The sequence below is a fragment of the Scheffersomyces stipitis genome, chromosome 1, assembly GCF_000209165.1.
Source record: "Scheffersomyces stipitis CBS 6054 chromosome 1, whole genome shotgun sequence".
Taxonomy (NCBI): domain Eukaryota; kingdom Fungi; phylum Ascomycota; class Pichiomycetes; order Serinales; family Debaryomycetaceae; genus Scheffersomyces; species Scheffersomyces stipitis.
Genome location: NC_009068.1, coordinates 670,554 through 695,191, shown reverse-complemented (window position 1 = coordinate 695,191; position 24,638 = coordinate 670,554). Strand labels below are relative to the sequence as shown.

General features: G+C 40.9%; 7 protein-coding genes across 7 annotated transcripts; 3 read left to right on the top strand and 4 right to left on the bottom strand. All coding sequences in view use genetic code 12, as the record gives it.

Annotated features, from left to right (window-relative positions):
* Positions 1-904: 904 nt before the first annotated feature.
* On the bottom strand, positions 905-2,527 carry HXT2.2 (Predicted transporter (major facilitator superfamily); the record flags this gene model as incomplete). Its single annotated transcript, XM_001387325.1, has 1 exon — positions 905-2,527. One exon carries the CDS (start codon positions 2,525-2,527, stop codon positions 905-907), a length of 1,623 nt encoding a protein of 540 aa, XP_001387362.1.
* Positions 2,528-3,628: 1,101 nt separating this feature from the next.
* ESP1 (separin protein) lies at positions 3,629-8,455 on the bottom strand (the record flags this gene model as incomplete). The annotated part of the gene is made up of 1 exon (XM_001387324.1): positions 3,629-8,455. One exon carries the CDS (start codon positions 8,453-8,455, stop codon positions 3,629-3,631), a length of 4,827 nt encoding a protein of 1,608 aa, XP_001387361.2.
* A 547-nt stretch (positions 8,456-9,002) lies between these two features.
* FYV4 (protein involved in toxin resistance) lies at positions 9,003-9,518 on the bottom strand (the record flags this gene model as incomplete). The annotated part of the gene is made up of 1 exon (XM_001387323.1): positions 9,003-9,518. The coding sequence occupies one exon, from the start codon at positions 9,516-9,518 to the stop codon at positions 9,003-9,005; it is 516 nt and encodes a 171-aa protein (XP_001387360.2).
* A 187-nt stretch (positions 9,519-9,705) lies between these two features.
* On the bottom strand, positions 9,706-10,936 carry LSC1 (succinate-CoA ligase). Its single transcript, XM_001387322.1, has one exon. The coding sequence runs from the start codon at positions 10,781-10,783 to the stop codon at positions 9,809-9,811; it is 975 nt and encodes a 324-aa protein (XP_001387359.1). The 5' UTR covers positions 10,784-10,936; the 3' UTR covers positions 9,706-9,808.
* Positions 10,937-12,974: 2,038 nt separating this feature from the next.
* Positions 12,975-13,358, top strand: PICST_28225 (predicted protein; the record flags this gene model as incomplete). Its single annotated transcript, XM_001387733.1, has 1 exon — positions 12,975-13,358. One exon carries the CDS (start codon positions 12,975-12,977, stop codon positions 13,356-13,358), a length of 384 nt encoding a protein of 127 aa, XP_001387770.1.
* A 1,566-nt stretch (positions 13,359-14,924) lies between these two features.
* ARP8 (actin-related protein) lies at positions 14,925-18,541 on the top strand. Its single transcript, XM_001387732.1, has 2 exons — positions 14,925-16,803; positions 16,852-18,541. Exons 1-2 carry the CDS (start codon positions 15,102-15,104, stop codon positions 17,655-17,657), a joined length of 2,508 nt encoding a protein of 835 aa, XP_001387769.2. The 5' UTR covers positions 14,925-15,101; the 3' UTR covers positions 17,658-18,541.
* A 4,505-nt stretch (positions 18,542-23,046) lies between these two features.
* Positions 23,047-24,204, top strand: SVF1 (protein involved in the diauxic switch; the record flags this gene model as incomplete). The annotated part of the gene is made up of 1 exon (XM_001387731.1): positions 23,047-24,204. One exon carries the CDS (start codon positions 23,047-23,049, stop codon positions 24,202-24,204), a length of 1,158 nt encoding a protein of 385 aa, XP_001387768.1.
* Positions 24,205-24,638: the final 434 nt, after the last annotated feature.

The following is a 24,638-nucleotide window of genomic DNA, read 5'->3' as shown; positions in this document are numbered from 1 at the left end:
ACAAATACTGCTTTTTTATTTATGTAAATTTTTAATTCTTCAATACGATCATTGACTCTCTTCAGTACATCCGTTTTAATATGAACATTCTATTAAGTCGCTAAAATTGCAAAAAAAAACGACAACTGCAGGACTCGAACCTGCGCGGGCATAGCCCAAAAGATTTCAAGTCTTTCTCCTTAACCGCTCGGACAAGTTGCCATACGCACGATTCTTTCGATGCACTTTTTAGCTCAAATCATGGACAAAAAATCGCTAAAATAGGAATTCTTCCCGGTGCAGTCTCTAGTTTCTAATACCACCTAAATTTTAGGGAACTGTGGGTTTAAACCCTTTGGCTTCCTCTAAACTTTCTGTATGGGTTGGAAGAAGATTCAAAAAGACTGTGCAATAAAAAGCCTTGATTTTGATACAAGTCAATTGGTAAAACTAGACGTAAAGAAGATTTCTTTATTCACGATACATACCGTTTTGAAAAAGTATCTACTCTCCAAACTTGATTAAATATAGATAATTGATGGTTCTTCCTCTCAATTTCAAGATTCCAACAAATACTGCATTCGTATTAAACTAACTATAACTGAGTAAATTATATTAAAACAAATGACTTCCTAAACTTAAGTTTGTAAATTAATAACTCTTGTTTGAATCTGGTAATGGTATTTTCCAAAAAAATGTTGTGAAATTAAGTAATTTTCAAAACTCTCAGTTACATATGACAGTGATAAAGTCTTGCTTCGCTGAAGAATAAGCCAAATCTACATTTTACAGATCAAAGATTCAAAGATCTTGTTTATTCATCGGCCATATCAGAATATGAACTACAAATTATATAAAGCATCTCAGCAATTTCCAGAACATTAGAACGGATTCTTTTTGCATTGGAAAGAATTGAAAAATCTACTCAAACACTTTTTCCGACTTCAACAGAAGAAATTTGTTCCAAATGTTCGATGGAAGTTTTGCCATTGCCAGTATCTAAGGAAATGAGAGGCGAGTGTGCATCGTCACCGAAAACCTTTGCAACTTCTTCCAAAGAGTAACCGTAAGTTTCCACAAAGAAAAGATAGACAATGACCAACTCAAACGTCAAGAAACAACACCAAACAATGTAGTACTTCCAGTCAAGTGCATCCATGGCAATAGGATTGACGTAACCATTGTAAACTGAAGTTACCATCTGGACACCGTACATTACGTTTAGACCCTTTGCTCTGTGAGTATAAGGTAAAACTTCAGTAACATACAAAAATGGTAAACCGTTAGCACCAATATCATAGAAAAAATAATATAAGAAGATCATTGCAAGAACACCCCTTCCTAATGACTTGTCCTCAAAGTTCCTTTGTTGATTTTTTGCAGATAAAGCTGTCCACACAATGTAACTGACAAGCATACCTGATATAGATGTTAAGAACAAAGTTCGTCTTCTAAATAAGTAGACAACAAAAGCAACGGACAAAGCAATAACATTGTTATATATCATAAGACAACCGTTGATAATTAGCTGCTCGTTTGAAGATTCAATTCCGATTGAAGTCAAGACTTTTCCAAGATAATAGGAAACTAAACCATTCCCAGATAACTGCATAATACAAGCAGTAAAAGAAATCAAGAATAATCTCTTTCTGTAAGATGGAATGGTTAAGAAGTCAGTGTATTTCGAGTTTGAGCAAATCTTTTCCATCTCCAAAGCAGCTTGGATTTCTTTTATTTCAAATTCTACCAATTTAACAGATCTTTCATCTTGGTCACCCCCAGTGTGATATTCAAAAAAGAATTTCCTGGCTTGTTCTTCTCTTCCTTTAGCAATCATCCACCTTGGTGATTCGGGAAAGTACCAAATAGTGAGAAATTGTACAGCTGGTAATGCCGCTTGGAGATAAGAAGGAATTCTCCAACTTGCCCCACCATTCAAGTTTTGAGTACCAAAAGTGACCCAAGCAGCAATGACTGCACCAAAATACCAGAAGGTGTTGTAAATGGCAGTACAAGTTGGTCTAAAAGTTGGATAAGAAATTTCAGCAATCAATGCTGGAGCAGCAATGGCACAAAGACCACCACCGAAACCAATTAAAATTCTAGAACTCAAAAAGAATGCAAAATTAGTAGAGGCTCCTTGCAAAACAGCACCCACAACCGCAATTCCAGAACCAGCAGTGATTGTATTTCTTCTACCGATCTTGTCACATATCCAAGCTCCAACAAAGATACAAAGAACAGAACCAAAAAGTGTACCATTGGCAAGAGAACCAAGCTTGTAGCCTTCTGGGTGACCCATAGCTTCCTGCCAAGCTGGAAGTACTTGCAAACCGTTCAACATGGAACCGTCATAACCGTTAGTTGTAGTAGCTAGGGTGCATAAAAATACAAAAAGATGTAACTTTCTTAAGTGTGGATAAGTCCACCAAGAATTCTTTTGATAAAGATACTGATCAATTTCATGCTCTTGTTGAGCGTCATATTCGACGCCATCTGAAACAGAAATGGAAATTATCTGGTCTTTGATTGTTTGATTCTTAGACATTTTTCTTCAAGTATTGTGGTAATAACCTGACGAGGAGAACTTGACAAAAATACCAACCACGAGAAAGATTTGGTCACATCACAGTATTTATATTGATTTTTAAAAGGAATGATTTGCACTTTCGAATATTAATCAATTCGTTTGCAGCTAGCTTTGTATGCCCCGTATATGTCTAAAAGATATGCAAAAGTAAAAAATAATTTGTTGTCCCGAAATTCGAAGAAAACCAGAGAAATTGCATTGTGGGGAAGAGTCCAAACAACTACACATACTGTGGTATATTGTAAAATCATAATGTTAATATTCTAACCAGAGTACTTGGATGTTCCATCCCAACAAAACATAATGTGCTTTAATTATTAATTATGCCAGTGAACCTTCATACGGATATGGGGATTCCCAAAACAGTAATCTTTAATGGAAACAGTAGGAATAGAAGAGCACTTAGTCTACAATTGGACCCCCATAGAATTCCAATTTTAATTTTCCAATTACAATATTGTTTCTGTTCTCTTGTCTATAGCTACTTAACGTGCTTACTTCCTAGGTGGGACCTTGAACCCCACATAAAGCAAGTCCAACTCCACTTCTGAATTATAAAATTTTCGGTTGGAATGATTTCCTACTTCAACTAGAATTTCTCCGGTGCCTCATGTCGGAGAAATCAGTTAAGCCGAGAATCTGCTAGCGCCCTTCGTGATTGCAAAATTTCCTTTGCATCAAAGTGCTAATATTCGGCCTTCCATGCACTTCTAAGTTCATCGGTCAGATAATTCACACAAGCAATCTTGTTCTCCTATGAGATATTACAGTTAGTGGTTCCCCGCTTCGCTTGCCAATTGATTTGATTGAGTCTGCAAATTCGTTGCTGACCAACATAGCTATTAGACCGTACTATAAAAAAATGATTACTAGGACTCTAAGATTATGGACCGAGAAAAATTCCGATTGGTACAAAGTAATTTTTTTTAATTAAGTGAAAATGTTTATATTCAACAAAGTTAAGAAGAGGATTAAAAGATATGATGAATTAGAAGATATTATGTTAACGTTGACTAAAGTAATCGATTTGTATAGATATTTCAATAGTGTTTCATATTTCTATATTCTCAATGGCAACCCATAAACAACAGGTGCAGACCCGTTCAAATATTTCAAAGTACATGTAGACCTACTCTTACTGACAGCTTCGGCGAGATTCAAGGAATTGCTGTAAGTATGCAACAATCCCCATTTTTCAAAGACAGACTCGCTAAACTGATCGATATCCTTGTCAGTAACGTCCCATAGATTCACAAGTACACTGGGGGTACCACAGGCTAACCAGTTAAAAATATTCCCATATGGTTCTAGGATTCCATTCATTTGCAAAGCACCAGATGAACAACCAATTAGTAAAGTTGGGGGTAAGAACGGCCCGTTTGGTAAACATTTCCTGAATAGAGTAGATGCTCTTAAGTATTGCTCACACCCCCCATGACCGAGATATACAAATAGATCACTGTTTATTATACCACTCAAGAGCTCCTCTTCCTCTGGCTGCTTGCCCACACTTCCCTTCCAACCTTTCTTACTCTCAAAAATTGGTTGAAACCTTTCTTCAGTCCTTTTTAGATCACCTCCTGGATTTACCAAGTAGTATGCATTACCTGAATTTCTTGAAGCATGTAATTCACCATTTTTCAATAAACCAAGCAAGAGTCTAACTGAAGTAACTCTTGAAATGGATTTGTCTGAAAGAAAACCCAACGACTCCCATGGAAAGAAAGTACAATTTGAGCTAGGAACAATCACAATATGTTCCCTAGAACATGGGGATCGTAAACTGAAATACTTATCGAATAAGACTTCCAATGAATTATGCAACTGATCCATTCTAATGGAGGAAAAGTCATTGTGCTCTCCATGAAAGTTGAGGGTGTCAACCAAGAAGATAATTAAATCGTCAACAGCTTCAACGTCATAACTTGGCAAACTGTAAAACAAAAGGATTATATTATCATCTAATTGTGAGAACGGACCAGTCTCTGAAACACGCGACGGCAAAAGATTATTTATTATCTTCAAGAAATCAGTTTTGAATTTTTGAAAAACAGCATCCTCATCGTAATTGAAAAATAAGCCTTTAAACCCTCCAAACCAATAGTCTGATATATGATCCAATAAATCTTTCATCTTCAAGTCTAAACTGAACCTCAACCTCCACCAGTTTTTTCTTTCTTCTTTTGTGTGAATTTTAGATGTAGTTGATGATTTAGTAGAAAGGTCACTTTGCCGAATTATTTCTTTAAATTGTGTTTCCATCTCTTGAAATGATATCACAGAAGTCCGTGGCGACCTATCATGATATCTGCTAATTGGTAGTCTAAGAAACCATGGATGTTTTCCTTTGATATATCTAGAAAGCAAAATATCCCCAGAATAAGGACAAATGTCCAATGTGATAACAGACCAACTCAGGGGAAGTTGCATGGAAAGTTCTGTTGCAAATTCTAACGACTTGGAATCAAAACTTTCAATTGAATGCGATATAGGTTCGGGAAGTAACTGGTTTGAACTTTTGCTGTCACGATTCAAGAGTCGATCATTGTTAACTGGAAGTGCTTTGACCAAATCTTGCAAATAATAGCAGTCTTCTAATAAACTACTCTTTGGAAGATAGATTGTTATAGATGAAATGATGTGCAAGCACCTGAAAAGAACAAAGCTTATATCTTTCAATTCATAGATTGCAAGTCCAACAAAGTCCTCTCTGGCAATACATTCCATTATACGTTCTTTAATAGCCAAGAAATCATTCAAAATTGTCGAATCTGCGAATTGCATATTTTTGCCTCCTTCATGAACACTTGGAAGACACTGGGGCACTTGCAGGAGGAATTTGAATTGAGGATGAGATTTCATCTTGAAAAATAACTCATCAACTTGCTTCTTTATCTGAAGAATTTTTGATGGAATCAGATCGTCTACATCGAAGACCACTGGACTTTCTTTAGTGTACAAAGATGTTAAATACTCAAACGTTTTCTCTTGAGTATAGTCCAACCGATACATAGACACCAATTCGGAGTAGGGTATCTCATCCAAAGTGCTGAAATGAGGAAGAGTGATCGATTTTCCATTCAATTTCAAAATTCCATTGGCTATATTCTTGAAAAACTTCACCGACAAGTTCGTAGAAACAATTCTTTGACCTAATAAATCATCTAGCTTTGAAAGAAGAATCTCCCGATCTTCATGACGATCCATGAAAATGTTGAATAGCAATATCTCGAAATAATTTATGCAGTTGATGAGCGGTGCCAGAGTCTGTTCATTTATCTTTTTGAGTTCATTCTGATAGAACAAGCTATCCCTGGTAATTCCGATTCTCTTTAACACCACAATAATTCTCTTGTACGAATCCAGAAGTAGATTTGAAGTTTCCCATTTAATTTGATAATAAAGTTCCTTTGGCATGTTAGGACCACATTTAATAACAATTGAATACAACAACTTTATAGCCATCCTTAGATTGTTATATGAAGCAACTGGCTGATTAAGGGCAATATTGAGCTTAGCTGATGCTGCTTGAAATTTGGCCACAAGCAACAAATTATTGAACTTGTCAACGGCTGATAGCCTTGCATTCGAATTCAACTGAAACTCTTCCCTTGCCGATAATATACTCAATATCTTTTCAAACTTCTCTTTGGCAGCTTTTATATGCCCAGTGCCAATACAATATTCAAGTTGAAGAATGTTAAACGACAAGATTTGGGTGAGAGAGGTTGCATTATTTGCCTTCAAGTTAGATTTCAAATCTATCAAAGAATTCGAAACATCATTGTACAAAGATAACTGGGAAATTGCCAGACAAAGTTCTGACTCGAGAAGGAGTTTTAATTGTGGATCCAAGCTTACACTCTTGATCTTAAAAGTGCTGATTATGCGAATAAGATGTCCTGTACAACCGTTGTACTTCAAATAATGTAAGAATGTAATTATTATATTTTGCTCATATGTGTTGATAACTTTGGTTGGGGTCATTAGCCAAATTTCAAATAAATGAATACAGTTAACTAATTGGGATTCACTGAATTCAATATTGATCAATTTTTGTAAAATCAATCCACAATTAAGCAAACTATTCTTAGTAGTTGGGATTTTGATGTCGAGATACAGCGAGAGGCCATTCACATTGTAATAATAATACACCGATATCAGCTTGTAGTCATCATTTTGAAACGTAACTTCTTGAACAATTTTGTTCGCAGAATCCGATTTATTAGAAACATCTTCCGATTTTTCAAGTACTCTAAATATATCGAATACAAGAGCCAATTTAAAATCATCTGAAAGAGAGTTGTTGCCAAATACTAGACGCGGAAACTTGTCATCTTGGGAGATACATTTGTAGACAACTTGTAAAAGAAGACTTCCAGAAAGCGAAAGTTGAGCTTGAAGATTTTGGTTTTTTTCTAATACACTTAGAAGCAAACGGGAAGATTCGTCATTGTAACCCAAAACAAGCAACATGTTGCAGACTTTCAGTGCCTTTGTGTTGAAAGATATATAATCTGACTCGTTAAGGGTGATATTAAGTTCGTACTTGATCGACCATTTCCATGCTTCCACATTTTGCCACTTGTTACCTACGAGGTACAACAAATTGGAAAGATTCCGCAAACGTTTATAGTGGTTGAATGGATTAAGGATTGTATATAACTGAGAAATGATGGATGTTAAAATGGCCGAATCCTCAGATCTTGGTAACAAGTCCTTGACGAAAATTGTGAATGAATCAATGAGTTCTAGGTGCAATTTCCCAAGACTTTTTAAGTGGCCACTCCTAGTTGCAAATGCTGAAAGTATGATTTTGACATAGGTACGCGAAAATGAATCGTTCTGTAAGTTATATGCTGCCATTGCCTTAACAATGGTATCATGGTTTAACAAATCGTGCGATGCTTCCATCAATCTTATGTTTAATTGATCCAATAGTATTGACGATGGGGATTCTGCTAACGATAACAAGCATTCATGGACTTCATGTGCTGTGGAAGTAATTTCTTGGACTGTGATTACGCTGTTCGGTTCGAGTCTTTGTCTTTTTCGAGGACGAGTGCCTCCGAGCACTAATCCCGATGCCAATTCGTTTAATGTAGAATTCAAGTTCATTCTACATTCCTTTAGTATTGGCACTTTCAGGTTGCGAGCCAATATTTCGATAATCTTTATGTATCCATTTAGCATTTTGATTGCATTCTTGGTGTATTTCGCTATATTTTCTGGAGCTAGTTGACTAGATAGCACTATCCAGTGCATGAAATTGCTATTGGATTGAAAAAAGGAATTGACATTTTCAAACATAGAGAGTTTTAAAAGCGGATCCACACCTGCGGAAACTCCCTTGACATTACTGGAAAGATAAAGAAGTACATTCTGGAGGCATAAAAAGTGGTGGGCCACGATTATGCCGATGATCAGGTTAACCAAAGTCTCATTTACAATGCATTCAACGTAGGGAATTCCATCAAGGATATCCACTGTAAGGGGTATGTTGCCAATAGGAGAATTTTCACCAGTTTCTACAGAGTTTACCACCCTATTAAGAATATGTGAGAGGCGATGGAGCTCGATCCAGGCCATTTTATACTGTTTCCGCTCTATCAACTTGATGACAAATAGTTGGTTCTTTTTCAATACAGAAACCTCATCTGTGCTTGGAATCATATACAAACACTGGAAACAGCGAGAAATGCTGTCAATGTCGAAATTTGTCTCGCTTTTTCCTGAAAAGGAGTTTGTTATTAAAGAATTAGCAGCTCGTTGAAGGTCCAAGATTTGAGAAGAAGTCCAATTCTTTGTGTTTGGAAGTCCCGATCTGGCCGAAACATGTCCAGCAATAAACGTCGCTATTTCAGCTTCCATTCTATCATTTGCCATCGAAATTGGGCCCTTATTGGAGATTCCATAGAACGAAGAAAAATATGGAATTGCAGACCGTTCTTGAAAAGTAAACAAAATCGTGTATTTGTGTATTGGACTGCACACAAGCAACAATAAGCTTAACTATGGCCAAGGTACGATGAAGAATGAATGAAGAATAATTGGTACGATATGAACGGAGAAGCCCGTCTCTACTAGTTACAATACAAGATTCTACAATGACTCAAAGAGTGATAAGATTGCTTTACCGCACTTTCTGTGGAGATGACGTGTATTTATAAGTTTCAGCCTGGAAAACTCGTTTTCAGAGAGAATGAAAACCATCTCTATCGGCGGTGTCCAGTTAGACTATATACAAATTAGGTACCGACCGAATGGATAATGGTAATGTATATGTTGGAAGGAGTTTGGGATAGTTTGAAGAAACTGGCTCCGGAATTGATTGTTATTGACTAAGATGTCGAATTTCAACAGACAGCCATCATTTTAAAGCCCAAACTCAGATAATCGATTTAAAACCGACTTAATAGGTTTCATGTTTGATCTAGAACAATCTTTCACCTCTGTTTTCGGCGTCCAACTCTTCGGCAGCAAACTTTTCCTTTTCTTCCAACTTCTTCAAGGCGTTCTTCTTGGCTAAAACAGTCTTAGCGTTTCTTTCTCCTCCATTCTTCTTCTTGCCCTTTTTGTGTTCTCTCAAGGGTTCCAAATCGTTTTCAAACTTATGTTTCCATCTCAACATGTACCTTCTGGTGGATACATCTATGCCCATGAACTTCATTTGTTGCGAGCTAGTGCTCAAGAACTTGGCCAAATCGCCTTCAAACAAGTCCAAATGTTCAACAGTATTGCGACCAATCAAGCGGAAAAACGTTTCCAAGTCATGCACGTTCTCTTTGGTTCTTGTGGATGTGTTTGTCTTATAGGATACGGGACTTGTGGAGAATGGCTGGGACAGTATTATAGATATCTGGGATATGACCGGGCCATTTTGTCTGGCTATTTGGGCAGCACGGATGCCGGAACCGGATCTGGCTACTAGACTCTTGAAGAGACTCATTGAGATTAAGTGGGAATGAGGACTGACGAGAGAGATTACAATATAGGCATTGATGTCGTAGAGATTCATAAATTTTTCACTACAATAAATCGGGCGTGCACGACCTAAAAGTTTGTCACCTATTATGTAATCAATATAACCTCTTCTGTTATATACTTTAAGCTCCACTATGTAGTATACATTGATTCAGTCTGGTGTGTGTATTCATTCTATCTAGGACAACAAAAAGAGGAATAAGTTATTTTGCGAATACAGAACTCTAGCAATTTTTTCAATAATCACTAAGCAGTCTACAACAAGCCCTTGGCCTTGAATTCGTTCAACAACGAGTTACCCAATCTGGCAGGAGAGGCTTCCACTACGACACCGGCAGATTGCAAAGAAGCGATCTTGGACTTAGCGTCACCCTTACCACCGGAGACAATGGCACCAGCGTGACCCATTCTTCTACCTGGAGGAGCAGAGACACCGGCGATGAAGGAAACAACAGGCTTAGGACCTTGAGGTCTGGTCAAGTTGTGTTGCTTTAAGAATTCGGCAGCCTCTTCTTCAGCAGTACCACCAATTTCACCAATCAAAATGATACCTTCGGTTTCTTCATCTCTCAAGAAGAGGGTCAAGGCGTCGATGAAGTTAGTACCTGGGAAAGGATCACCACCCATACCGATAACGAGGGATTGACCAAGACCAACAGCAGTGGTTTGGGCCACAGCTTCGTAGGTCAAGGTTCCTGATCTGGAAATGATACCGACTCTACCTCTTTGGTGGATGTGCGAAGGCATAATACCGATCTTACATTGGTCTGGAGAGATTATACCAGGACAGTTTGGACCAACCAATCTAGTCTTTTCTTGAGTCTTCAAGATCTGGGCGACTCTGACCATGTCCTTCTGGGGGATACCCTCGGTAATAGCTACGGCCAATGGGATCTCAGCAGCGATGGCTTCTTCGATGGCAGCAGCAGCGATTGGAGGAGGCACGAAGATACCAGTAGCAGTGGCTCCAGTTTGGGCAATGGCGTCCTTGACAGAAGCAAAGACAGGTCTGTCCAAATGGGTCTGGCCAGCCTTCTTAGGGTTGGTGCCTCCTACGACTTGGGTGCCGTAAGCAATGGCTTGCTCGGCATGGAAGGTAGCCTGCTTACCAGTGAAACCTTGGTAGATGACCTTGGTGTCGGCGTTGACCTTCAAGTTCTGGATGGTGTTGGCATAGTTGCTGGCACGGGCAGAGTTGGCGAAGCCGCGGATGAATTGTCTGTTCAACATGGTGAGTTCTGGTGGAATCAGTGGTAGAGTACGTGAGAAAGTAGAGACAAACAGTAGTGAGATACTTTTTTGGTTACTTCCAAACTAATAGATAAAAGTAGACTAAATTGGATGGCAGTGAACCGTTAAAGGACAGAAGCTGACTGGTAGATCTAGACGACAATCGGGAAAATATCAGGAGACTCGAAGAGCAAACTGGAGAGAAGAAAAGCGAAGTCTCGATTGTGATTTTTTCACGACCTGAATTTTGTTGGTGGATCGGCTTTTGTTTTTGCTGGTGGTTTTCGGGTGTGACGAATCCGCCGGGGGTGTGAGGGGAACCACGGCACGACACGGGTAACAATAGGGAGAGGTCGCTGAGCAATAGTCGTTGGACTGCGCGAAAATAGCGACACCTCCACGAGGAATTACTGAGACTTACTGAGACTTACTGAGAGAATACACGTCCCACTTTGCATGTATGCATGAAACAGCGAGAAATTTCTGAAACTTTGCAAAATAGCGAGACATACCGACTGTAGAGAGCCACCCTGGCACTGTTGCCGAGAATTAGTGGGAGAAACAAGCCCACCAAAGTTAGGCGATGAGACAAGATGGTTCCACCATTCCACTTCGATCTCGCCTGTTTCGACCCATTTTGAGCTCAAATCTACTCGTCAAAATATCTACATTCTCTACATCACATCCGGGTTGAGCCCGAAAAGCATTGGTCCTCCAATGCTGGAATATGGTGCTCTGATGAAAAAGATAACCTGGATCGAAGTGTCGCCAATGTGCCGCGACCAGACACCACGGTTGGGCATCTCGTCGGTATTTGTCGGCAGGAGCCAGACAGAAACTAGACATTGTCATATAGTCAGGTAACCGTAACAACGGGAACTGATCCGAACTTCAAATACAACTACAGCCAATGAAAAGATAACTCGCCACTCCGTTGACAAATCAAGCACTCCATAAATGGGAATCCGAGTCGAATCACAACTTAAATATTAAGATGTTCAAGTTAGCTCTTTAAGACCCAATTCTGTACGCTAGAATACAATACTAATAAGCCAGTAGATAGTCTATCTAGTACTTCCCATTGGAATAGTGAAATTATGTATGAAGAGTATAATTTTGCAACCACACAAATAACTAGACTCTAGAGAGGTTTCCCACCATCCATTTATTTATAACTATTTGGTACGTAAAGATAGGCAATTTTATAGCAAAGAACCACGATTCAAAGCGTAACATGATCCGATTTCACGGAACACGTTTTATTAGTTATCAATGGAATTCGGATGTGGAAGTAGTACCTCAGATCATGGTTTCTGGTGGTCTTGACGACTAGAAGTTGCCAGCAGGCAGACAATCCAAAGTTACTCTCTGTCTCGTATTCAAAATCTAACAGCCAGTTTTGTTAGCTAATGCGGCAACCCAGACTTTCTACAAGGCAGCACTACACTTCACATGTGACAAGAACAAGCACAAGTACAAGTACAAGCACAAGCACAAGCACAAGTTGACGTCCGTATCTATATTTTTGCAGACCTACAAAAGCATTCCATTTAATCAAAAGTTGGCTCTGAATCTTGAGGCCACTTAAGAGAGGTTCCGATAAACTTTAGAGACAAAATACGTGTTTTGAGACGCGCAAGTTGCAGCTTTTTTACCTGGTGCATACACTGTATTTGTTGCAGCCACTCAATCGTGTGGACCAAAAGATGCTTGCGGACGTGATTTCAAGGAGTTTCTTCCTTCAATTTCATAAGTTTCTCAGTGTGAGACGGCTGATGTCTCCGCATTGAAAGATTTCCACATGCGGTTAAATCAAGATTCTAATTGGCTGAAGGCGTTTCATGACTAAATTTCAGGAGCCGTAAGGTAGAGTGGCTGTCTAACTAATGTTGTAGCCAGATAACAAATCTATTATATGCGTGTATCTGTGGCGAACTGATTCTCTGAAGATAAAACCAAAGATAAAGCCACATCTCAAAAGCGCAAAAATCTAAGAACTCAAGCTTCCTATTCTATAGCTTATCTATGGGACTCCCTTGAAGTGCAGACGCGTGTATCTGTGATAGTAAAGGATCCATACAGCTTGACCACATTTTGCACATGGTGGCATAGAGCAATATATATACTTGGAAATGTATTAATGTCAACAGTATTTCCTTATTGAATACTGTCTTTTCAAGTGACAAACAAGATGATAATTGATCTAGCATCCACTCAGCCAACTAAAACGTCACAATACAGTAGGGTTGATTCCAAAATCCCCAAAACACAAAGTGACACCGGAATCCATTTCAAATGGATTTTCACGTTGCAAGAATTGCTAACTGAAAAGGTAGAAGAAGCAAAACTTGTAGTTCAAAACATTGAGGATAAGGGTGAATACTTTGCAAAAGGAGATATACCAGTTGGAGCTATTGGTCTTCTAGTTCACACAAAGAGTGAGCCAGCTGCCTTTGCAGGATGGTACCAGGAAGGACACCAGGGAGACTGGAGTGTTTACGGAGACCAACCAGAAAACAGTCAACAAACATATTTGATAAACGGTGCCGAGACCATCTTTGTTGGTTTGTTTTGAAAACTTCTTCATTAATTTATAAAGTGTCAGATTCGAATACATACTTCATTTTTAACATATAACCATCTTAGACTATCTCTAGGAGAATGTAGATGCTGACATATTTCTCTGAATTGAATGTCTCCCATATACCATTAGATTCCAACTCCACTGCAAAGGAAGCCACAGTAGGAGTTGCAGCAAATACAGTATGTTCGAGATGTATTGCTAGAATGACTTAGTCTTTTATGAAATCATGAAATGAAAGTAGTAATATATGGGTGGTTTGTAATTGTTCAGTTGCAACCATTTTTTTTGAATCGTCTGGATTCCTCCATTAGATTTCAGTTTCATTCAGTAGAAACGTAAAAGGAGAAGTTATACATCCAAATTCTAATAGAAAACAGAATACATGTGTCTTCATGTGTCCCGTTAAGATTCATGTTCATATTTTAATCAAAATGAAAACCTTAGCTTACTCTCAATTGTCCATCATTGTAGATTGGAAAAAGTTCCGATAAGGGAGGTGTATTAGCAGAACGAAAAATACTGTACCTTTTGGCTGTCTCGCTAATTCTCTCCGTTCTGCTACCAGCCTCGGTCTCATTGAGCCATGTGGGCGAGGTTTTTCCGATACGAACCGGGTCCCGACACGGAGCTGGTCATGTGACACAATCAGAATCTACCATGCAGTCAAATACAGCCTGAAGGAAGTGAAAAGCGGGTGGAGGACCTTTTTCTATATAGCTATAGATCGGGTAAAGATACCCAATCGTCGGAATGTTGGGGCATGTTAAAATTCTAGCGTTCTGTAGATCGAATTGCCCGTAGTGTATTGGGATCAATTTGGAAAATTGTATATCACGTGATACATCTGATTATGTAAGCTGAATAGTATATTTGCACCCAACCAGGCTAGTTTGGTAAGCTGGTCAAAAATGGAATTGCCTACCATCAGATTTCTATAACGTATCAAATTCATCTCTTGTACTTTATCGGTATGTTCAGTTGCATTTGTACTTAAATTTGCAAGACAAAACTAAGTTTTGAAACAATTGCTGATATTGCGTACCTTGAATTTATTGTGAAGCAGTTTACCAGTAGATATGGATTTTCTTCGAGAAAACATAAGAGATGAACTGGACACATATAATGTGTCTTCTGAATGATGCCGACAACCTGAATGGCATAAGATCAAGCTCTCTCTTTTGATTTCAAACTGAAAATGTCAGCTAAATTAATTTCATAAAAGTGGACCATACTAAAATGTTAAAATACCCAATCCGTCTTCCACACCAGGTCCTCTACTCCAAAAACAGCACACCTCTTTCTTCTACTGAAAACCCTTATTTTCGTATTCTACGCTCAAGTCAACTTCACTCACATCTTCAAAGATCCTTCTTCGCCTTTTCCAGCTCATTCGCACCCTTCGCTACTGTCTTTACTACGATCCACCAACCGCGTGAGAAAATTCTTAACCACAGTCCAAACTCCACCTACACTCCACAAGCCAATTGCACTCTGATTGGACATTTGATCGCCTCAATCGCATCGAAGCAGCTATTGAGACTCAGCAAGGTGGATCTCTAGAGACTTCCGTTGATCATCTCTTATCTTTCTATCGGCGAAAGTTGATACTTCAAATTGATTCTTACTTTGACTTTTCAGATTGATTTTCCATATTGAATTTTATTTTCGACTTTTCAGATTGAACTTTTCACTTATTTTCAATCTTCAAACGACCACCAAAGCCTGAAAAACAACATGTCGTCTCCTGCCAGCGACAATACTATAGCGACTGCCGACGATGACATCCACATTGATGAAGACGAAAACGTCGAAAAGCCTACTAGTTCTAGATCTTCTAAATCCAAAGCTTCTTCCAATGGCTCGTCCAGTAAGAGACAGAAGCCAGGACCGTCAGTGGGAAAGAAGCCTACGGCCGAAGTCCTCCAGCGCAGAAAAGAAGGCAGAATAAAGGCTGCAGCCACAATTGCACAGAACTTGAAAAAGACTGGGATTGGCAGATTTGAGGAACAGAACGGGTTTGCCTTCACTTCTGTAAAGCCCGTACCCTTGCTCAACCAGAAGAACTACTTTACAGAATACTTGAGAAGAGACGATCAAGTCTCGTTTGTAAGAAATAGAAGAGCCGAACTTAACCAGAGACAAAATGCCACACTGAAGAAAGCAAATGGCGCCAACACAGAAACCCAGAGCACTGATCCACAGAACTTTGACGATTTCGACTTGAACAACATCGAAGCCGAAATGAATAGGAAGAAGGCAGAATTGTTAGCTGATGAAGATGACGACGATGAAGATGAAGAAAATGAAACAGAAGAAGCACAGGAAGAGAAGGCAAAGATCGGCCATGATGTCATTGTTATCCACCCTGGCTCCTCCTATATACGGATAGGAAGAGCCACCGAAGCCGTGCCAGAGACAATTCCTGCCGTTATTGCTGTGCCCAATAGTGTGCATCACGAGCCTAAACCTCCAACGCCACTCAGAACTGTAGGTAATGACGGAGAAGCATACTTCAACGATACATTTGATGAGATCAAAAATGTAGTCACCAAGAACTTCAAAGCCAGAATGAGGTACTATAAAAGAAGGGTTTTGCCTAACTCCAGGGAAACGGCTGCTAACTACAATAAGAAACAGGAATCAGAACGTATTCCCGACCACAATGATCCATACAAGAAAGAATGGTTAGACATCAACAGTGCTGAGTATAGCTCTAAAAAGTTCTTCGTAGGAGAAGAGGCTCTTAAACTTCCACTCAACCCCAAGAAGTTTGAGAAGTTTAAACTCAGATACCCCATCATCAATGGTAACTTCAACATCTATTCTGAAGACTATAACTCACCACAAGAAATCTTGGGTGACCTTGCCAGCATCTTGTTGGAGTCGTTAGATCAACTTGAAATTAGGAATCTTCTGCAGTTGAAGGCTATTCTCGTCATACCTGATTTCTACGACAAACAATACGTGGAAGCCTGGGTAGACACCTTGTTCAAGTTTGTAGGTTTTGGTAGAGTAGGCATTATTCAGGAGGCCGTCGCAGCCACCTTTGGTGCTGGTGCTACATGCGCATGTGTAGTAGACGTTGGTGCTCATACGACTACCATCAGTTGTGTGGACGAAGGCATGATCATCAATGATTCACGAGTCTTGTTGAACTACGGAGGTGACCAGATCACCGAATGTTTCATAAAGTTGTTGTTGGAAAACTCTTTCCCGTACAAGGAAATTGACTTAGGCAGTAGAGTTGATGACTGGGAATTGGCTCAGACATTGAAACACAATTTTGTTACTTTTCAGGATGCTGATATCGCTGTGCAGTTGTACAATTTCTACAAGCGTAAGCCGTTTGAAACGACGGAAAAATTCGACTTCAAGGTCTTTGACGAAGTAATGTTGGCTCCCTTGGGACTTTTTTATCCTGAATTCTTCCAAATTGGTGATGTGCCACCTTCCATTCCTTCGTTAGCCTCGTCTACAAAGCCAGACCACGAAGATTTTGGCGAAAAGAGGCTCTTCAGACCTTCTACAGATCAATACACTGGCAAACTAGATAACCCAATTTCTCGTTCTCAGAATAACTTACGAACTAGATTGTCGTTTGCTGATATGAACGAGGAAGACTTGTTGGTCAGGCTCAACGAACTGAAGGGGACAACTGGAGAACAAGATCCAGTAGAAGAGTTCTCCGGAGAATCTAATTTAAGAAGAGTACCCTTGGAGAAGGCTATCATTGAGTCTATCACCAATGCCGGTTTGTCTACGGACTTAAACAAAATCAAAAAGCTCTATGACAACTTGTTGATTGTAGGTGGGGGATTCGCCAAGATTTCTGGTTATGATCTTATTCTTTCGGACCGTATCAATATCTGGAGACCCAAGTTCTTATCCAGCAGTTCACTCGACAAGATTTTGGAGTATGTCAATACCGAAACCAAAAAAACTGAAGAAAAGAAAAAGGCATTGATCCACGAGTTGAAACTTAAGAAACAAGAAAACCCAGAACAGAATCTAGATGAAGTGCAACTCACAGAGGAAGAGTTTGAACAGATCGAGCAAAAGTCCGAGCTCAAGTTGGACTTGGACTATGTAGATTCTATCTACGATCAAGGATCATTGTTGCCTGTCAATGTGTTACCACCTCCCAGAGAGTTTGATCCAGACATGTTGACTTGGAAAGGTGGAAGCGTCTATGCTCGTTTGAAGGTGGTTAATGAGATGTGGATCACCTCCAGCGAATGGGATATGCTTGAAACGAGATGTTTGTACTACAAGAGTTTGTTCAATTACTAGATGGTTAATGGTTTACCAGACGGTTCATTGTCCAGAATCTTTCAATTTGCCATTAGTTAATTGTTTAATTGTCTTAGAGTCCTTTATTTGAAAAGTATTTAAAGATTAATTATATGTATTATTATCCCAAAGTAATTGTATACTTATATATGTTTACCATAAGGTACCAAGCCTTGAATGCAAAAGTGATAAAAAAGTTTTGATAAGTTAAATGCAAAGACATTGCTATTCTTTTCTCAGGAGAACGAATAGGCTAGCATGGAGAATAGAATTTAGTAGTCAAGCGACATTTTTGGCTTTTTTGGAGCACTCAAAGTAGCTCCAGCCAACACCGGAGTCAGTTGACGGGAGAATTTCAAATTTGTTCCGTTGATCAGACCGATTGCTGGACTAGTAGTCTTCAAGGACAAGTTGATGGGGCTTACACTGTTGGAGCGAGTTTCTTCTACAGACAATCCTTTAGACTTGAGTGTCGACTTCTTGTGCTTGGACAAGTTCATGATGTTTGACTTCAGCTTGATTTCATTGTCAAAGTCCCAAAGTGTCTTTTTCCATTGTGAGAGCTGCGAATGCAACTCAAAGAGTTTGACAAGTGCCTTCTTGTTGGCATCAGTAGACTTTGCAGGTGTGGCGTTCTTGAGTTTCTGGTAGAGTGTCTCATACTCCTTGTACTTGAACTTGAACTTCATGGCAAGATTAGTGTAATAGTCCATTCTTTTTGAAGTTGAAATGGTAGAAGATGGAGGCAATGGGACCGAATCGTTAGATCTGATACGTGGAGTGTTACGCAAGACAGAACTGGTAGAATTGTTGCTGCTGGAGCTGATATTAGATGTTACAGTAGAGCCAGATATGTTTCCGGACGAATCGTCTTCGATTTCTTCAGAAGATGGGGATGTATAAGGTTCATGTTTCAATCTCTTGGAGTTCTTTTCTTCATCTGAAGAAGACGAGGAAGAGGAAGTCGACAATTTTCTCTTGTTACTAGGCAATGGCGAAGTTCTCTTCTGCGGAGAACCATTATTAGTCGTATTTATAGCCGGAGAATTGACTGCTGTAGACGTTCCAGTCTTTTTGGAAGCCCTTTCTTCAATTTTAAGCGTAGACATCTTGGGCAGTTCAGTTTGAGATTTGCGGAAGTTCTTTTTACTACTGATGAGAAAACCACCTCCGAGACTGCTTGGCTTTTTATCGTCATCATCATTAGAGTTGTTACTGTCGTTTTCACATATCTTCCTACGAAGAGGATGGGTTTCGGAATAGCCGAGTCTGGTCAATGCATGGTGTATGTTTTCGATGATAAGAGTTCTCTCGTGGTCGCTATAATGTCGCCAGAGCCACGGCTTCAACTCCTTGTATGCTCTGTCTTTGAGGATGTAACGTTTGACGTCATCAGCGGAGTTTCCGCGTACGGGAAACTTATCATCGCTCGTGAACGAGTCGTGAGGATTGTAGACATTCGCATAATCTTGAATGAGTTTGGTGAAGGTCAGGGGTTGGATTCCGAGTGTCGATACGATATTTGACTCGGACATCGGTCCTAGCGACAAGTAGTTAAGAAACTTGGTTGTTATGTCAGCAGACGTGTCGGAACTCGTGGTGCCATATGAACGGATATTATGAGCAGTGGCTGCAGAATTTGAATATGAAGAGCTTGAAGAATACGAGGAGTTGGAACCATTTGAAACGGCTGAAGATGCTGTGGTATCTCGAGCTTTTTCGTCTTCAGAGATGCTGCTGGTGACCAGTTTGATCTGTTTGGAGTCAGTGATGGCATTTAGTTTGGTGGAGAGACGGCCGTCATAGCCGCAGTCGGAGTTGTACACATCGACATTCAAGTTCTCTGGGATCTTGACACAGGGAAACGACAAGTTGTCGTCGATTTTAATAGACTGAACGTTAGTAAAAGATTATCAATGGCCAAATCAAAGATCAAAGACCCGAGATTGGAGACATCGTGAACCAGACAGAAGTGTGACATTGCATGGCAATTAGCGATATTGATATGAAGTAGACCTCATACCTATGCTGGTGTCTGTGGTTCATTGAGATGTGTTTTCGTATACTTACATAGTTGCCGTTTTTCACCACTAGCTTGGGAGTGGTGCTGTGGGAGATGCAGTGTTTGAAGTGGGAGAGGATAGTAGCGTTGAGTTTGATGGCTATCACCACAGGAGGCGAGTCCCGGGCCACAGGGGGTAGTGTTCGTATTGTTAGCGACATGTGATGGGCCAAAAGGTGTGGAAAATCGTGTGGTTGGGTCGAAGCAGTGGTGGAAATATGTGACGATTAGCGAGGATGTGAGGGTATTTTAGTGAGCAACGACTGGACCAGGGAAATGTGATAAAGCAGGGAAGAGAGGTGGGTGTGAAGGTGCGGAGCGAGGCAGCTGGCGCGGTGAAGTAGCGATGGTGTCTGAGGAACAGCCAGTGACGACGAGTAACAAGAAAGGGAGCTGATAAAGAGGAGAATGAGTAATAGAATATTTGCCAAATTTATTAGTATCAGCATTTCTCTATGGGTCAGACTTGGAGCGCAGAATCAGGTTAGTGAAAAATAATAATACTGAGCAGAATAATAATAATATTAATTTTAGCAGCGTACAAATTGTGGGATGCGGTGTGCAGGCGGTGGAACCGCCGGTAGTGAGAGAAGAGTCACTAAAGTCGGACGCCGCTAGGGAGAGAGCTAGGCAGGATAGAGGAGCAGACAGGCGGAAGGTAGGCAGAGGGCCGGTAGACAAGTTCAGTATATATACATGGCGAAATACAGAGATCCACAGAGATCCACAGATAAGGACCAGGTAAAATAGAAGCAGACTGAGAGATGGACATCGTAGTCAGTAGAGACAGTAAAGACAGTATAGACAGAGAGGACAGTATAGACAGAGAAGACAGAGATGAAGTGCTTGGTGATACCGAGACTTCACCGCTACAGCTTGGTCAGACTTCTGGCGAGCACCTCGCGGTGGATCCTCGCCAGAGCATCATACAAATCCACCCTGTGGTGAGATTCTCGTGCTACGCGTGACGTAGCGAGGATCTGAGTGCACTACGGTACTACAGCCGCTATTGTGAAGAAGTTTATCATGCAACTGAAGTCTCCTTACAATGGGCCTGTGGCATTATCCAGACCGCAGGGTATAATGGCTCCCTAGCACCCTGGTAGAAAGAGCACTTGGTTACTGCCATACAGCTACTCAGCACCGGCCAGTGTGGTGGTTGCTCTACTGAGAAGTTCCGCTTCCTTTCTGCTGCTCCCACTTCCGTACTCCGAACTCCACTATTTCTCCCTAGCTCCCACTCCAGTACCTCGTTACAGTTGCTCTCGCTACGCTCCTGCACCGCGTTCTCCTCATTGTAGTAGGCGATATCCGCCGTTGCGCGTCAGAACGTTCTGACGTTTACCACGGAAATCAGATCGAGATCTCTCTCGACAACCGAGCCAATTGCACCGGCTATTTCTCGGTTCCGACCGCACAGCAGAGGACTTTTCCTTCTCTCGCCATCCACGTCCATATCTCAATTGCTGGTACTTTCCTACGGCCCTGGAGCTGCCAACCTTATCTCTCCCTAAAAACTCTCACTAATTACGAACGGTCAGCCCCGCCACCTGCACACAACTTCGTATCGCACGAATGCGGCAATTACGAAGATACAACACTGGAAAAAATACTAATTAGGCCAATGGGGAAAATGTGCAAATCGCCGGCAGCTGAGCGCCAGGAGGTTCTCTGCCTTCACTGTGAACATATAGTCAATTTTAAAATCCTTCCAGAACCAGATCCGGTGCAAAATCTCCCTAAAGCCGCCTCATTTCCGCAGCTTCACCCCTTCTGGCCATCTTTTTCCGCCGTTTTAGGGCACTTTCTGAGTTCTTTCTTTCTTATCCTTAGCCTCCTGCAGACAGCGCCGTTGGGCCCAAATTTCAATTTTCCATTGTCTACCGAAAATCCCCACGAATAGCTGCTGCACCGCACACGACCGTGCCTGCTGATTATCTGGAGGGTGCATTCTGGTGGTGGTCTATCGTCTCTAGTTGCACCTAACTGGGAAGTCGTAGCCCCTGGTTTTCGGTCGCAGCGAGCTTTAACTGTGGCCAGGTTGTCTTGCCAAAAGCCTGGTCTGGTGAGTGCTGTTCCTGCACGTAAACTCGGTAGAGTTTCAGCCATTGTGCCTCAAGTCTGATTCCGCCTCTTTGTATACGTTTGGAGACGAATTGACTGGAATGGGATATACGGGAATGTACTGCAGAGCTCGAGGCTACTGTGAACAGTTTCCAGTTGCCTTAACTATGGCTGGTGGCTATTTCAACTGCCTCTTGGAGATTGCAATTGTGAGATTGCGACATGCGACATGACGAGACGACATCCGGCCATAGTAAACAGCTCTTGAGCTGGCGAAGTTAGCAGTTTTGATCTTCATCTGGTGGTTCGTTGATAAACTTTATTGACAAGTCACTGTAGACTCTGAAGATACCGCCAGAATGAACTGAATTGTGTGACAGAGAAGACTTAGCTGGTTTCGCTGATTGGTAAGTGGTGTGCACACGACTTGCAACCATTTCCGGATAGGGCTTAGACGAAGGTTTGATTGGGCAGTATGAAGAAAGAGGATGGCGGTCGAGTCGATGGAGGTGAAGCCATTGGATCGGCGGCGCCAGTCAAACGGGCACATAATGAGAATGAAATTAATAAAATCGAAAAGAAAGAAAAATGAAGCTACTCTTCTTTATCACTTAGATTGAATTCAAACAATCTCCACCGAGAGATGAGTTCTTGAGACTCGCTCAAGGAATTCAAGAAATTTCTAGCTGATGCCAATGTCAGATCCACTACGAGAGATGAGTATCTGGGCTCAGCTCTGACGATAAGATAAAGGGCATTCATGCCAACTGGGAGAGTTTTTGCTCACTGGACCAAATCAGTCTACCCTTAGCTGGGGAATTTTTCACTGTTCTCTTCCACCACCTGCTCCACCGGTCCATTTGTCGCGTGTGATTCTCGCACTTGTCGCTAACTCTCGCTACAGAATTTTGTCTGTCTCGCTATTTCTCGTTAACTGTTGCTATTTCTCACTAAAGTCTTCGCACTCTTCACTAATCCATCCGTAACATCCGTACCGCACTGTCTTTGCGAAGAGCTGATCGAATGTTATGAATTCTACACAATTGCCTCTTCTTTTTCCACCACGAAGAACGTCCCAATTGTTCTGTTTTCTACTCTACAACGTCTATACTGCTTGCCACCTAGCACTGTATACTTCACGTTGATATCGCTGGAAAATTGCAACGTCTCAAAATCGTTTTGAATCATCTGATCACCTGAAATTCTTGAATTTGAATCTCATCTTAATCTCTATCCATCTCACACACCTCTAGATATACCAATATGTTGAAATGGGTTCAATCTGGCCTTTCGGCCGTGGCCGGCACTGCCGAGCCTGAGTACGGAAGAGAAGCCATCCACACCATCACCGACTCTATCGTCAATGGTAATGGTGACGTTGCTGTCTCTAGAGATACTACCATCAAGGACTTCAACTGGTTGTGTCTAGACTACACCAACGTCGAGACCCAGACGTTCTACTTCACCGACTTGGTCAACAAGTACGCAGGCTTTGCGCAGATCATCCATTCAAACCTTATGGGCGTTCACACTACAGCACAGTTCACTTTCCGTTTGTTTCACCACGACGAAGACAAGGCTGAAGACAACATCTGGACTTCAACCAAGTTGGAAAACTTTCGCACCGATGGCTCAAACTTCTACGCTGACAAAGTGTCGTTTGAACTCAACGACGACAATACCACTTACACCTTGAAGTCGCACGTAACCGAAGAGGCGCTTGTAGAATTAACTGTGACACGGTTGACTCCCGGTGTCATCTTTGGTAAAGACGGAACCACTTACTACGGTGATGACGTAGCAAACCCCTGGGGTTCGATGAGACACTTGTTCTGGCCAAGATGTACCGTTAACGGCACAGTCAAGACTCCAACCCAGACGTTTGAAATTTCTGGCTACACCATGTTTGTCATGGCTCTTCAGGGCATGAAGCCTCACCACGCTGCCAAGGCCTGGAACTTCATGAACTTCCACTCGAAAACCTACTCAGCTGTCCAAATGGAATTCACTACGCCTATTTCGTACGCCAACACCAAAGTCAACGTCGGCATCATCTCTAAGGATGGTGAAATCGTCCTTGCCACCATTAACAACGTAGTACTCCACCAAGACCCCAAGGAGGATCCTGGTGTGGGCTGGCACGTGCCTACAGCCATTACCTTCAAGTACATCAAGGACAAGAAGGAAGAAGTGGCCAAGGACGACGACGTTGTCGTAGGTTCTGTTTCCGGTCCTTTGACCACTTTGGTGGAGAGGGTCGATGTCATGGCAGAGATTCCGCAATTGGTCAAAAACATCGTCTCTGGTGTTGTTGGAACCAAGCCGTACATCTACCAGTACTGCAACGAATTTGACATCGAAGTGGGCCAGGACAAGGAAAAGGGTCTTGGATTCACAGAAGTCACATTCATTTCTGAATAGATGCCATCTCAGCTGAAAGCGGTAGTTTTAGACTGAATTACTTTGCTCCCTAATGATATTCTAATAGTTAACTCGTTCACGACTAAGACCTCGATATGTAGTATACTCGATAGCTTCCTTTACTAATAATTTTATATAGCCATAATCACATAAATTAATAATATATATAGTATAGCAATTACATATAAAGCAATAATCTTATACGGTGTAATCTACGTGTATAGCCATATATAATCATATATCTAATATCATACATAGCTCAACATCCATATTGTCTCATCATAAATAGTATTATCGTATAATCAGAAGTATCTATACCAATACATATAGAGCTCAAAGTCACATACAGCACTAACTACTATATCACCATTTATAGAATAACCTTTACATCTCAATTATCAGACGTAGCCAACACACATAGTCGTAAGATCTAC